The 16059-nt window shown below is 45.5% G+C and overlaps 1 protein-coding gene across 1 annotated transcript in view; it reads left to right on the top strand.

Annotated features, from left to right (window-relative positions):
* The window catches only part of LOC124013990 (mitogen-activated protein kinase kinase kinase 11-like), a 45214-nt gene extending 31015 nt beyond the window's left edge, over positions 1-14199 (top strand). Inside the window, exons 5-10 of the mRNA XM_046328614.1 lie at positions 268-514; positions 2189-2305; positions 3585-3747; positions 5862-5962; positions 6327-6965; positions 8256-14199. Coding sequence (XP_046184570.1) covers positions 268-514; positions 2189-2305; positions 3585-3747; positions 5862-5962; positions 6327-6965; positions 8256-8884 — 1896 coding nt within the window. The 3' untranslated portion in view covers positions 8885-14199. The remainder of the gene's footprint in view (positions 1-267; positions 515-2188; positions 2306-3584; positions 3748-5861; positions 5963-6326; positions 6966-8255) is intronic.
* The last annotated feature ends 1860 nt before the right edge of the window (positions 14200-16059 follow it).

A 16059-nucleotide genomic window follows, 5' to 3' on the forward strand; every position in this document is an offset into this window, starting at 1 on the left:
TCTATTAAAGAGAGGCTGGGAGAGTAGGATTGAATGATGATTATTTTGTGTGTCCGGGGGGTGCGTTTGATGGATATGTATGTAGGACAATGAGTGCATGTTTATGCATGTGCACAGAACATTTTGTAATGGTGTAAGTGTGTGTGTGTGTGCGTGCGTGTGTGTGTGCGTGCGCGTGTGTGCGTGCGTGCGCGTGCGTGTGCGTGTGTGCGTGCGCGTGTGTGTGCGTGCGTGTAGTAAAACAATAATAACCAGTAATAACTCCAGGAGCTGCGTTGTCGCGAGGAGGAGCTGAAGCGCGCGGCGGTGGAGCAGAAGTCTCACGAGGAGTTCCTGAGGCAGAGGGAGCAGCAGCTGGCCCAGTGGGAACAGGATGTGTTTGAGAGGGAGCTCAGTCTCCTCATCCTGCACATGAACAACCAGGAGAAGCCCAACGTCAAGAAGAGGAAGGGAACCTTCAAGAAGCACAAGTTGAAGGGCAGTAAGAACGGAGAGAAGATCAGCATGCCTCAAGGTGAGGGGACGGCGATGAAACTTGCTTGGGATGTCTTGAAATGTCTCTACACACGTTCCAAAAAGGTTCTTCGGCTGTCCCCATAGGATAACCTTTTTTGGTTTCAGGTAGAACCATTTTTTGTTTCAGTTAGAACCCCTTTACCCAAAAGGGTTCTACCTGGAGCCAGAAAGGGTTCTTCAAAGGGTTTTCCAATTGGGACAGCCGAAGAACTCCTTTAAGTTCTAGATAGCTTTTTTTTCTTACAGTATGTACTTCAGCATTTTGCATTGAAGATTAAATGTTTGAGGTGACAGTACAGAATGTCACCTTTTGATTTTAGTTTTTTTCATAAATATCTGTTTTACCGTTTAGAAATTAAAGCACTTTATAGATCTAGTCCCTCCCATACTGTAAGTGAATTTATACAAATACTTATGACACCTTGAAATGGGGGGACTAGACAGATATGTAATGAAATTGCCCTCAAATAAAATGTCACATTCTGTACTGTCACCTCAAACATGTTATTTTCAATTTAAAAAATCTGGAATATAGAGCCAATTTAAAATACATGTATAATAAAATAGATAAATAAAAATAAATACATAGGCGAATGTATATTGGTCAGATGGTTGAATGGTTGGTCGGTCTGTGAGTCGGGCAGGCACATAGACAGAAAAAGAGTCAGTTAGTCTATAGTACATGTCATTCACCTCAGCTCACCTCACACTCCTTCACTACTGTGTCAACTGAGTGTGCAGAAGAATCATATACCCGTTATCTGCTGTAGACTCACTTTCTCTTGTAGACCACTCCTATTGTCTACTGATAAGTAACTCACCATAGAAACAAACAATGCTGTACACTCATCATGCCTGACACAGAGGCACTCAGTTTCTCATACAGATGCTCTCTCTCTTTCCAAATGCACACAGACTTACTTTGTGTGTGTGCGTGTGTGCGTGTGTGTGTGGAGGCTGTGGTCAGGCCATTCCCAGCAGCAGGGTAGTGATTTGGTGGTGGGTTGATGAAAGGGACATGGAGCTAACCCAACCACGCCTCTGGGCTTCCTGTCACTCCTGGCTGGCCGCTCGCTCTCTAGCTCTATCTCTCTCTCCTCCAACTCTCTCTCCTTCCAGCTATATCTCGTTCCCAGCTTTCTCTCACTCCCTGTCTCTCTCTCCCAGTTTCTTCATTTTTCTCCCAGCTCTCCCTTTCCTTCTTGCCTCTCTCTTCTTCTCTCCCAGTACTTCCACAACCAATGTATCTTACTACGACAAGCTAGCCAAGGACAAATATCCTTCAGGCCTCTCATGTTTTCGTTTACTTTGGCCTCACAAATGACCATATTCTCACATTACCATATTCTCATGGCATGAAAAGGAAATTCAGACACCCATGCCACCACATAAAATATAAATGTATTTCTAAGGTAAACAATCTTGTTGAAGACAAGCAAGTTTCTTTGTCTTTGTTTGAACCTGGGTCGAATTCAGTGGGCCACACTGTAGCAAAGCACTTTTTACCTGTAAAATCAATGTGTTCTTATTGGATGAAGCTAAGGTAGTACCTCTCCATTTTACTCTGTTTCAAAACGTTTCCTCCCTACTGAACTGGGCCCAACCTCTTTAATTTATTATTTATTTTCTGTCTGTGTAGTCTGGTCTCACATCTGCTGTATGTCTCTTCCAGACTTTATTCATAAGATCACTGTCCAGGCGTCTCCGGGGCTGGAGAAGAGACGCAACTCTCCCGATCTGGGCACCGGCACCGCTCCCTCTTTCGGCCCACGCTTCCGAGCAATCCAACGTGAGTGTGGTCTTCATCCAGCACACACTCTCAGTTCATACAGACACACACCCCTCCACCAAACACACATCATCCTTTTTTTCACCTCTACACACTCACCTCACCATGCCCTTACATTCTCTGCCTCTTTCCCTACAGACTTCCTCTCTCCCTCTTACACATCCTTTCGCAACAATAGCTGTTCCAATCCAAATATCCTCTCTTCCTTCCTTTTAACAATGGATCAACAGTGTATTTGCTTTAGCCTTTAGTTCTCTATATCTGCAATGTCCTCTTTCTACCAGCTAGGGGAGTCTTTGCTCCATGTGCTACAATGACAGAAATCATCTCTGTATTTTTACATGCGTGTGCTGGTACACAATGTCTCTTTTTACTGAATAAGAAACCTGCTAAATTCATTGGTCTGTGTGTTACAGTGCTAAGTAGGAGTGGAGGGGCATTTGATTAACAGCACTCTTCTGGAGTTCAGTGCTAAAGACTAATTCCATTATAGTTTCCCCTTAGTGGGAGAATTCTCCCCATAGATAATGTCCTACACCACACCTACAGGAATTTTCTGTGTCCCAACAGACTGGAAGGGGTTTTCCTAAAATGCCCATAAAATAGGTCTATCCACAATGGTTGAGTTTAACAGCACAATAAAGATTGCAATTAAATTTATATTAAATATTTTATTGGATTAGTGGTTTTCAAAAAAACATCTGTTTGATTCATTTATGCGTTTTAAAATGTGGGTTGGATTCGTGCGTCTGTAATCATTTGTAGGCTTAATGGTACTTTTTAGGGCTCAGTGTGCGGTTGTCATTAAAATGTATTTCCTTATTTAGCAAACATCTGTGCTAGCTGTGTCACGGCAGACAATGACTTACTGAACTCGGGGGCCATATGGTTAGAATTTTGTTAGCATTATGTTAGCGCTTTAGCGTCTTAGCATCTTTACACTGTATCAGCCCATAGAGATTGCAGCGACGTCGTGAATGACTAACGTGACAGCAGTTTGCATCTCGGAGTCAGAACCCCCTTTAGGACGGGATGCCTGTTGTGTGACGGCGCTGCGAGAGCTGCTGAGTCATGCAGTCAGTGTTTGTATAACATTAGCGTAGCTGAGTTAGCATCGCTAGCCCGGAGGGGATTAGAAAGTCTAAGTGTGCAGCACCAGGTGGAATCTCACTTCTATTATTGCCCGCTTTGATTCCCCCATTCTCTGTCACTCCATGCCTCTCCCCTCTTTTCCCAAACTTCTCTCTCTCTTTCTCTCTCTCTTTCTCTCTCTTTCCAGTCAGCCCTAGTGAGAACAGCAGGGCGTTTGGTCTGAGCTCCATGTGGCCCCTAGAGGCCCCTCCACACAACAAGCAGGCCAACGGGGACCGGCTGGGGCCCCACTGGACGCCCCAGAGCCCTAAGAGCCCCAAAGTCCTGCGCCTCAGCCCACAGGAGAGCAGGTAGTAAACCCCTCCCTTACACTGACAACAAGCACATGGCTGAGCTCTGTAATCACCACTTCATTAAGTCAGGATTCCTATTTGACTCTGCCATGCCTCCTTGCCCGTCCAATATTTCCTCATCTCCCAACCTTTCTAATGCAACTTTCCCTGATGCTCCTCCCTCTTTTTCCCCTGCCCCGCTACAAAGTTTCTCCTTACAGGAAGTCACTGAGTCCGAGGTGCTAAAGGATCACCTGAAACTTGACCCCCAAAAAAACATCTGGGTCAGATGGTTTAGACCCTTTCTTCTTTAAGGTTGCTGTCCCTATCATCGCCAAGCCTATCTCCAACCTTTTTAACCTGTCTCTCCTTTCTGGGGAGGTTCCCATTGCTTGGAAGGCAGCCACGGTTCATACTTTATTTAAAGGGGGAGATCAAGCTGATCCTAACAGTTCAAGGCCTATTTCTATTTCCTGTTTATCAAAAATTTTGGAAAAACTTGTTAATAATCAACTGACTGGCTTTCTTGATGTCTATAGTATTCTCTCTGGTATGCAATCTGGTTTCCATTCAGATTATGGTTGTGTCAACTCAACCTTAAAAAGGTCCTCAATGATGTCACCATTGCCCGTGACTCTAAGCAATGTTGTGCTGCTATTTTTATTGACTTGGCCAAAGCTTTTTATACGGTAGACATTCTATTCTTGTGGGCTGGCTAAGGAGTATTGGTGTCTCTGGGGTCTTTGGCCTGGTTTGCTAACTACCCCAGAGTGTAGTGTATAAAGTCAGAAAATCTTCAGCCACTGCCTATCACCAATGGAATACCACAAAGCTCAATCCTAGGCCCCACACTCTTCTCAATTTACATCAACATAGCTCAGGCAGTAGGAAACTCTCATCCATTTAAATTCAGATGATAGTCTTATACTCAGCTGGTCCCTTCCCGGCTTTTGTGTTAAATGCTCTCCGACAAGGTTTCCTAGTGTCCAACAAGCTCTCTCTACCTGTAGTGTCCAACAAGCTCTCTCTACCTGTAACACCTCCAAAACAAAGGTAATGTGGTTTGGTAAGAATAATGCCCCTCTCCTCACAGGTGTGATTACTACCTCTGAGGGTTTAGAGCTTGAGGTAGTCACCTCATACAAGTACTTGGGAGTATGGCTAGACGTTGCACTGTCCTTCTCTCAGCACATATCAAAGCTGCAGGCTTAAGTTAAATCTAGACTTGGTTTCCTCTATAGTAAGCGCTCCTCTTTCACCCCAGCTTTAAAACTAACCCTGATTTCAGATTTCCATCCTACCCATGCTAGATTACGGAGACGTCATTTATAGATCAGCAGGTAAGGGTGCTCTCAAGCGGCTAGATTGTCTTTACCATTCGGCTATCAGATTTGCCACCAATGCTCCTTATAGGACATATCACATCACTGAACTCTATACTCCTCTGTAAACTGATAATCTCTGTATACCCGTCGCAAGACCCACTGGTTATTTATAAAACCCTCTTAGGCCTCACTCCCCCCTATCTTGAGATATCTACTGCAGCCCTCATCCTCCAAATACAACACCCGTTCTGCCAGTCACATTCTGTTAAAGGTCCCCAAAGCACACACATCCCTGGGTCGCTCCTCTTTTCAGTTCGCTGAAGCTAGAGACTGGAACGAGCTGCAACAAACACTCAAATTGGACAGTTTGACCTCAATCTCTTCAAAGACTCCATCATGGAAACTCTTACTGACCGTTGTGGCTGCTTTGCGTGATTTATGGCTGTCTCAATCTTCTTGCTCTTTGTGCTGTTGCCTGTGTCCAATAATGTTTGTACCATGTTTTGTGCTGCTACCATGTTGTGTTGCTACCATGTTGTTGTCATGTTGTGTCGATACCATGCTGTGTTATCTCGTTATAATTGTAAAAAAAAATGTTTTATCCCTGTCCCCGCAGGAGGCCTTTTGGTAGGCAGTCATTGTAAATAATAATTTGTACTTATGTGACTTGCCTAGTTAAATAAAGGTTAAATTGATCAAATAAAATCCACCCCTCCATACACACAGGGCCAGATATGAATCCGATGTGGAGCACTGTATTGGCTGAATCAGAAATATTGTGTTTCAAAGTAATTATGTATGTTCCAGTCTTTCAATGAGAGCCAAGCTTCTGGACATGGACAGCAATGAGAACGGAGAATCCAAGGATGACTTTGAGGAGTACAGACCCTCCACCCCTGTCCAAAACGGTATGCTCTTCACCACTACCAGAGTTACTTTACCATATTCACACAAAATCCACCTCTATCCTAACTAATTGGGTCATAGCTGATTATAAATTGTGCTAAATTAGTATTCTGTATGCATGAGCTGACCAACCAACCTATCTCTCCCTCTCTCTCCCTCTCTCTCCCTCTCTCTCCCTCTCTCTCCCTCTCTCTCCCCCTCTCTCTCCCTCTCTCTCCCTCTCTCTCCCCTCTCTCCCTCTCTCTCTCCCTCTCTCTCCCTCTCTCTCCCTCTCTCTCCCTCTCTCTCCCTCTCTCTCCCTCCCTCTCTCTCCCTCTCTCTCTCCCTCTCTCTCTCTCCTCTCTCTCCCTCTCTCTCCCTCTCCAGGCTCCTCGGCGAAAGAGCCCCCAAGGCCTACTCTACCTCAGGGGGACTCTGGCATTGAGGAGGGGGTCTCCCCGGCCGGCTCCCCCAGGCCTGAGCACCGCTCCCTGGGAGGCTTGCTGAGGAGCACCCACCGGGCCCTACTGGGCGGCGGCTCCCTCCTGGCCTCTGTGGCCCTGGGACGACACCTGGATGTGCCTCACATCCCTCCCAGGGTTCCCCCCCGGACTAATCCCCCGCCCCTGGACCACCACCACCTTCTGCAGGAGGTCCCCATTACGGCCCTCAAAATCCCCTCCTCCTCGGACCCCCGAGTGGTGGATGACCTTATCTCCTTCTCCAACTTGGAGCACCTCTCCCGGCCCCTCTTTGACTTCCCCTGCGCCCTGCACGCCCCCGGGGTGAATCCCCTGCCCCTTACTCCACCTCCGCCTCACCGCCGGGAGAGGGCCTGCCACAGGCACGCCCAGACCCCTCAGAGCCCCCGGAGCCCCCATTACCAGGTCCAGAGGCAGGCTAGCCCAGCAGACTGGGCCCCGTCCCACCACCACACCAATGGGGAGGCAGGCTGTGACGCCTGGGGCCAGGGGTCAGACAGGAGGAGGAGGTCCAGCCAAGGCCTGCTCTCTGCCTCTCAACTAGGTGAGTGTATATGCACAGATACAGACACATGCACGCAACACACACACACACCCCACTTCCCCCTTCAGACTCCAGACAGGGGATTTTTATTATTTCATCATTACGAAGCAAAAACACACATCTCCCCCAAATGTGTTGCGTGTGGCTTACTTAATAGCAGCTCTGACAGTTATAATGATGGTGGAGCAGAAGCTAAAGAGTAAAGGTAATAGATTCTCACAGTCAGTTAAGGGCTGTTTTAAAGAGTTGCCCTCCGGTGCCATTTTATATGTTAACTTCATATCAAGTCTTGTCTGTCAGACAACAGTGTTCTCTCTAAGGATGCCATCGCGGAACAGCCTCGAGCCCTTCATCAAGCCTGCCTCTGCTTGTAATGCTGCTAGTAACTTGCATCTTCTAGTCAAGCAACTCATCACAAGGAGCACTTAGACTCAAAAGCTAATAAAACAAATAACAATGCAATTACCGTACACCGTAATATGTTACGTTTTATTAGATGTAATGACATGAAAATAACAAGTTCTTATAATGTTTTTGCCAGCAACTTGTCTGGACAGAAATGGAATTACTAGAAGGAAGAAGATAAAAAATCTCAGAACACTGCTCAGCAATTTGACTATACTTTCATGGGTACACTCAGTATGTCTGTGTAATTGTATTTCTATGTTTCTCTAGGATGCGTCCCAAATGGCACCCTAGTTCCTATACACTGAGTATACCCCCCCCCTATATAATATCCTACACCACACCTACAGGAATTGTATGTGACCCAACAGACTGCCCATAAAATAGGCCCACAGTTGGGCCTAGTTTAACAGCACAATTAAGATTGCAGTTATTACTATTATTACTGCCTTCAGAGAGCTGTCTCAGGTCATCTGACACACACCTTTTCAACCCTATCGTCTACATGGAAGTTGATCTCGCTTCAGTGCTTATTCAATGCCCCAGTAGGGTCTAATGTCCATCATTGAAAGTGAGGTTTTTGTCAGTCTAATGCAAGACTAAGAAAATGTCTGCACACTTAGTCAATTGCCATTTATGTGATTTATGTGATATGTGGTTTATATTAGCTAAGCTGTTAGTGAAATGGTTATTATTTACCTTCCTGTATCTTAGCAACCTGTTTGGGGCGTGTGGTAGATTTGGATGCTTCACTCTTCCTAGACCTGTTTTAATGAATTGTTACGTAACATATTTATTATCATCTCTGTGTTCCACTCATCTAATCTTCTCTCTCTCTCTCTCTCTCTCTCGCTCGCTCGCTCGCTCGCTCTCGCTCTCTCTCAGGCCTGGACCTCCCCATGTGCCAGGACAGTCTGGAGTCAGAAGACAATCCCTTGGCGGTCCCCTTCTCCCTTTTCCCTGACCCTCGCCTCTGGAGCCCCAAAACACGTCGCCTGGAGGTCAACGTCATCCCCCGTCCTCGCCCATCCCCCATCCGACCCCGCATCGACCCCTGGAGCTTCGTCTCTGCTGGGGGCGGTGGCGGAGTGTTCGGTGGTGCCCGCAGCCCTCGACGGTCAGATAGCCACCCATTGGGGTACCAGCCCTCGCCCACCAACCCCTTCACGAACTGTGACCCCTTCCCCTCCCCGGACTGCGACCCATTCTCCCTGAGAGCCGACCCATTGTCAGGCATTACGCCCGACACGCCCTCGCCCTTTGACCCCTTCTCCCCACCGTTCCCCACCTCTCGCTCGGCGCCCTGCTCCACCAACGGGTCCCCAACCCTGCCCACGTTCCGGGTGGCGCCTCTGAACCCGGCCGACTCGCCGCTTATCGACCTGGGCTGGGCAGCGGTGTGTGGGGTCGGGGTCAAGCCCCTGGAGGTCACCAAAGAGAAGACGCGACCCGGCAGGACTCTGGGACTCAAGCCTTTCAAGTCCCCCACGCAACCCAGAGACGATCGCTTCTAAACTAAACCTCCAACCCTGACCTTGCCTTTCTCATAGCACAGAGTTTATAGAAGCGTTTTTTTTTGTTTTTTAAGGAATGCGGCCCGCAGCCCCCTAAATGGACAGGTACAGGTTGTGTATATCCTGTGTTAGGAATGAGGAGGATTTGGAGTCCTATTCAAAACAAAAATGCACATGACACTCATGCATGCCCCCCTTTAGGGGAATTGTGGGAAATGGGGTGCCCAAACAGTTGAGTGGTTTCGTGTTGCCTTAGAAACCAACAAGGAAGCTAAGCCTGCCTGCCATCTAGCTCCGTGACAATGGATTGTGGGAGTGGATTTCTGTGCACAACAAACCAACGTCTGATGCCCATTTCATTCCAGAGGATTTCTCTCTCACATCTATTTTGGAGAGTCCGATCGGTGAGCTTCTCCAGACTCAATCAGACGTCCCTCTATCGCTTCCACTCGTGTCTCTCACTACTTTTTGAAGTGTGTGGATAATACGAAGCTGGGAAACAGCAGCTTGCTTTATCTGTGGCTCTGAAAGCATTCAGGGCCTTGGACATTTAGAGTGCAATTTGCTTTATAAAGCATTTGAAAAGGTTTCTGGTCTTGAGTGGTGAACCTACTTCAGAACCTATTTTCCATGATTTGGCTTAAAGGTGCAAAGGACTAGGAGCTAAGTGAAGCTAGGTGCAAGATATGACGATGTTTCTGGTCTTACCCTCCACAAACAAACAAACAAACAAACAAACAAATTCTCACGCGTGTTTGTCTCTCTCTGCAATAAATAACGTCAATGTGAGAGAGTACTCCAAGTATGGCTACAGAGGTGCCATATCATCCAATCGATAATTCCTTCGAGATCCTCTGGATATTAAAGCCAAACAAACCCAGGACCCAGGCATTCAAAACAGGAAAAAGAGAACATTCTGACCACATTCCCAAAATGCGACTGATTTTTATTTGGCAGGTCAGCAGGCGACAAAGCCTGGGGAGACTAGAGGCGCCACAAAGCACATTCCGTTCATGTGGCAAAGAATGTGACTGCTTCAGCCCACAGCGTTATACAGGTTTGCCCTTAGTGTGGCAGAGTGGTAGGGCGCATAACTATAGCCCCTCCCCCATTTGTCCAGTATTATCTACCAGGATTGGTTCTGTCCAGTCCAACATGGGAATACTGTTAAATCTTGATTGGATGAAATCCTGGAAGTAGCAACTTAAGGAGGATATCTGACTATTACACTCATTTCTTAGTGACTAATTGGCATGTTAGAAGGGAAGCTACAGTATAATAGCCTGCAAACAAATTGATATCTGGCTGTTTCGTTCTAGGGGAAGAGAGTTTACCCAATTGGCAAGCTTTGTAATTAGTCTTAATGACTGTGCTGACGAAACTGAGTGATAATATTAATTAGGATTGTGATAAGGACAGGGTTAATTTATTAACATGGAGATATTTGCCTAATTGATACATTTCCCCCAACATAAAGTTTAGACTAAATGAGTCGGGTTCTTAAAAGGGATTTAAGCAGTGCTGTTCGATATCGCATCCACTGCAGGAGTCCCCTTTAATGCGATTCCAGATGATACAGAAGCCTGCCCCCTTTAGAGTAATGCCTCATTATAAGGGCTTGGAGTTCTTCGTTCCTGGCCAGGTCGCGGGATCAGGGTCACAGAGTACTTCGTTCCTGGTCAGGTCGCGGGACCAGGGGCACAGAGTACTTCGTTCCTGGTCAGGTCGCGGGATCAGGGTCACAGAGTACTTCGTTTCTGGTCAGGTCGCGGGACCAGGGGCACAGAGTTCTTCGATCCTGGTCAGGTCAGATGGTCAGCAGAGACTCCTAGTCTTACCCACCACTTATATCCCCCTTCTTCTCAGGTCAGGCAAACTGCTCCTCTCTTGATCCAAATAGATTGGGTCCGTTTTCGCTTCACGCCATTGACTACTGACTGGACTGCATCTCAACCTATAAGGTGCCTCCCCTCTCTACCTCTCCCCCTATGTGATGTGCACATAACTACTTAGAGACATATCATCTTTGATCTTTGTCATCGTTCTTATTGAGATTTGTTTGAGAGGCAGGTGTGGCCTGAGACTACAGTATATGTCAACCCCAAATCGGTCTGTCATCATTTCATATCCGATAAAGAACAGAAAGTGAGCATTCATTCCAGGCGAAGATACATGTACTATGGAATTTCAATTGTGATTATTGGAAATGAACAGCTAGTGGCGTCAATGTCTGAGTCGATAAGGGCAGTCCAGTGCAACTCTGAGTAGGAGTGGTCTAGTCATCACCAAAGGACAAGGACATGGCCAAGGATGTTTAGGATTATAAAAGTCAATTGCAAAAAGTAATTTTATTCCCATTCGTAGTATTACAAATTGGTATTTCAAAGGGTCCTTTCTAGGTTTAGTTTGTAGATTGGTAAACCATCCATGCAGTGCCCTGTGACACTGAATGCTCAAATACACCCTTATTGTACTGACTTGTGTTCCAACCCAACACCCCACGGTGTGTGTGAATGCCTGCCAAAAAACTAGTGTACATATATGGAATAGGGTGCCATTGAATATAGAGCAGCTCCTCCGCTCTGCACCCCTGGCTTTTCCCTCTCCCATCACAGAGTCATCTAAAGCTGTGGCAGGTGTGTTATTGCCTACTATACTAGTCCATACAAGACCCCTGCACTTTAGCCTCAACATACAAGTCAACAGACAACCCCTGTAATTCCCATAGGAATGAAACTGAGACTGATGGTCGAAATTGTCGCAAGAGCATCGGTATTGCTGCCTGTCCGTCTGTCTCATCATGTGTCACTCTGTCTCGGTCCAAGCCCTCATGTCCGTCTGTCTCGTCATGTGTCTGTCTCGGTCCAAGTCCTCATGTCCATCTGTCTCGTCATGCGTCTGTCTCGGTTCAAGCCCTCATGTCCATCTGTCTCGTCATGTGTCTGTCTCGGTCCAAGTCCTCATGTCCATCTGTCTCGTCATGTGTCTCTCTGTCTCGGTCCAAGCCCTCATGTCCGTCTCAGTTCTTCAAGGTCTTATCTGTGATATCCTTTAGACCACACGCTGCCAGGGGGATGTGTCCAACCCTTTAGAAGCTGTAGTGTAGTACACAGATAACCCCAAAGAGAGTTTACTCAACTTGTGCCTCTCTACATTTTTGTGAAGTTGTATGTTTGCTTTACTAAGGGCACAGTCACTATCCACCTATGTGATGATCTTGTGTAGATGATCAGTTTGACTACGTTTGATTGTTTTAGGTCAAGAGTCAGTGATCAGTTTGAGGAGTCTGTTTTGATCTTGGCAAGCCATCAGACAATCAGATACAGTGGAATCTCCCCTTCATGTTGGGTGTCATACTACACTGGCAATGAGATTAATCATTTACAATTTTTTTGAAATAACTAGCTGTATTTGTATTTATTATGGATCCCCATTAGCTGCTGCCTTAGATGGACTCTTCCCAGGGTCCAGCCAAATGAAGGCAGTTAAAACGATACAATACATTCACAACACATTAAGTGTGTGCCCTCAGGCACCTTCTCCATTGCCATTTATCTACAATACAAAATCCATGTGTGTGTGCCTGTGTTTGTCTCTTCACAGTCCCTGCTGTTTCATATGGTGCAAAGGTCATTAGACGATACTTTGGGATGACCTTTCGGTTGTACACGATTCAAATTCACTCATGATGTCTGGATAGAATCAAAAGTCTACCTTAGCTCCCTGGCCTTAACCCAATTGAAAGACAAAACCTTCCGCTCTTGTTCCTCTCTTTTGATTATCTCCATGGTCTTCTAACCTGGTCATGGTGATGACAGGTTTTTGGACAGGAAACGAGATTCCTTGAGCGCTCCTAGACCGCTGTCGGGTCGCGCCGCTGGTCCCTTGATTGATGCGGATGACAGGCGGCGCTCCAATAAGAATCTCCTGACGAGTTGTTTGTGACGCGCCGCCCTTTCAGGCATTGCCTCATCCGTCATGGCGAATCGGCGCCCCCCCCCCCCATCCGTGCTGACAGGCCTGAATGAAACAGAACTTTGCAGAGGAGGAGAGGAAAGTAAAGCCAATAGACCATGTTAGGTCTCTAGGACAAATACTGGCTTCATTCATGCATACTTTGTCCATTTGTGTCAAGCCTTGAGGTGTATCAGTTAGTAACATAACCAAATTATTGAAGCTCTTTTATTTTCACTTAACAAATCGCAACGGGTCTATTACGGTAATTGCTTCCTGCCTCAGCAAAGGCATGCTCGCCCTCTCCTTCATCGTTAGTGGAGATTTAAGGCCGGACGCGGCTCATTTACCCAGCATCCTCGCTACTTACCTGGACTGAATGAATTAGACGTTCATTCAAATAAACCCAATCTATGGACTCCATTTCCACCCTCTCGTACCCAGCTATTATTACCAGAGGGGGATTATGTATCTTTGTGAACACCTGTCATGTACTTTTGTTCTGCATGATGTTGTCAAACAAAATGATTAAAGATGACCTTTACCAACTGTGGGGGAAAATAGTCTCTAGGGAGCCAACAATGTGTGAGGCTAAGCCAATACCAGGTGTCGTCTAGTTCTGAAGCCAGCTCTTCAGCCTATTTCTCATCCGTTTTCGTCTGAATGCTCTTCAAGGTCACAATCAGTTGTCCTCTCGTTCAAATGATAACAGTTAAGATGCCTAAGTCAAATAAATGAGGCAGATTTGTTTCCAAGACAACCACACTAGACAACCACACTTGGGCTCCCGAGTGGCTCAGCGGTCTAAGGCACTGCATCTCAGTGCAAGAGGCGTCACTACAGTCCCTGGATCGAATCCAGGCTGCATCACATCCGGCCCATAAGGCAGGGCACACATTGGCCCAACGTCATCCACAAAAGCATATGGAACACATAAATTGAATAAACCAAATGATAATATCTCTGATGGAGCTGTCAGAGAGGGTTACCCTGTCAACCTGAATTAGACTGATTCCGATAAATGAAGTATCTGATTTCTCTCTTGTCCTTTTAGTTTATTTGAGTAAACAGTTCAGATGCAAGATATGTGGGGGGGTATTTGTTGGTATAGGTCATCTGACTAAAGTCCTGCTTAAATGGACCAATTTAATCAAAATCGTCAAACAATAAGTAACCTATAAAAGATGGTTTGGATGGTGCAATTCCCTGGGATATGTTCGGACTCAGATAATCACAGTACTGTACACAGTGCATTTGGAAAGTATTCTGACATTTTGTTACGTTACAACCTTTTTCTAAAATTGATTAAATTGCCCCCCCCCCGCAATCTACACACAATATCCCATATTGACAAAGCAAAAACAGTTTTTTAGAAATGTTTGCTCCTTTATTACAAATAAAAACATACCTTATTTACATAAGAATTCAGACCCTTTGCTATGAGACTGAGGAACTCTGGAGCTCTGTCAGAGTGACCGTCGTGTTCTTGGTCACATCCCTGACCAAGACCCTTCTCCCCCAATTCCCAATTGCTCAGTTTGGCCGGGTGGCCAGCTCTAGGAAGAGTCTTGGTGGTTCCAAACTTCCATTTAAGAATGATGGAGGCCACTGTGTTATTTTCGGGATCTTCAATGCTGCAGGAATGTTTTGTACCCTTCCCCAAATCTGTGCCTCGACACAATCCTGTCTCGGAGCTCTACAGACAATTCCTTTCACCTCATGTTTTTTTTTGTTGCTCTGACATGCACTGTCAACTGTGGGACATTATATAGACAGGCGTGTGCCTTTCCAAATCATGTCCAATCAATTGAATTTACTACACGTGGACTCAAGTTGTAGGAACATCTCAAAGATGATCATTGGAAACAGGATGCATCTGAGAATATCGAGTCTCACAGCAAAGGGTCTGAATAGTTATGTAAATAGTTTTATATACTTTTTTTCAACAATTTGGAAAACCTGTTTTCGCTCTGTCATTATGGGGTATTGTGTGTAGATTGAGGGGGGAAATGTATTTCATCCATTTTAGAATAAAGCTGTAATGTAACAAAAGTGAGAAAAGGGAAGGGGTCTGAATACTTTCCAAATACACTGTAGTATTCCTTACCATGACCAGCTTCCATCAGCTTGCTATGTGGAGTTTTATATAGGGTGACAAGTGATAGAATATCCTATTTTTATAATGGCCCTTCTTCTTTTTGAAACACTGGACTTAAAACATTTTGAAGAGGGCCAGAGACTGTCTACATTAGGATGCTTGATTGCTTCATATTTTTGGACGACATAGTTTTTAATTGTATTTCACATTAGGTTTTCACTGGAGTATTTAAGATGGAACAGTATGGGTGCTTCAGTGGGGGAAAACTGACGTTCCTGCTTCCAAATTGAACCAAATGGTTCTGTAAAATCTCTCTAGGCATAAATATTTTTCGAGAGCTATCCTTCTGACATTGAACAAGACCCCAACCGGAGATCCATTCGAGGCACCCATACTGATAGCAGTCTATCAACCTAGTAGAGATGAGGTCTTCAGTTTGACTGAAATATGTCTTGACAACAGTGGACATTTTGTGACCTCCCTGTCTTTGTAGAATATATATTTGCTTTCTTCAAAACATAGGCTATGTGCTGAGTATTATGTTGCATTTCCTCAAAGCAGTACATTTTCCCAGATTTGGGGCTCTATTCAGTCTGTATCGCTGAAGCGTTACAGATTTTGCGAATAGAAATTTAAAGGTCATTTCTGAGTGAGCCGACATATGCAGCATAGCATACCTAGAATGCTGTCCCCGCCAACGCGGGAACATTGCCTTTAAATTTCAGCTTGGCAATAGGAATTGAATAGAGCCCTTGGTTTCTGCTCGTATGAGTTTGTCGTTGGGCTTTGAGAGGATGTCGTCATTTGTTGAGTTGTTTGTGAAATCCGCACTGGGCTGGGCCTAATCAAAACTATTTTATTGTTGTGCATCAGAGGCGTGTTTGTGTGTATGTGTGAAAATGTATGTACTTGTTTTTTTGTTCTTGATTATTTTTAATGGGGTTTAACCTGTAGAAAAACATAAAGGAAACACTCAAAGAAAACGAGACCAAATAAAATGTAACACAACCCTGAGATGTGTGGTTTTGTTATTTACCTTTGGGGTTTTTCAAATGAAAAGCTAGCAATAATTAATCCATATAATTTTCCTAGGAAGTGTAGCTACACTTCCTCTCTCCACCTC

Source organism: Oncorhynchus gorbuscha, linkage group LG25, assembly GCF_021184085.1.
Source record: "Oncorhynchus gorbuscha isolate QuinsamMale2020 ecotype Even-year linkage group LG25, OgorEven_v1.0, whole genome shotgun sequence".
NCBI lineage: Eukaryota > Metazoa > Chordata > Actinopteri > Salmoniformes > Salmonidae > Oncorhynchus > Oncorhynchus gorbuscha.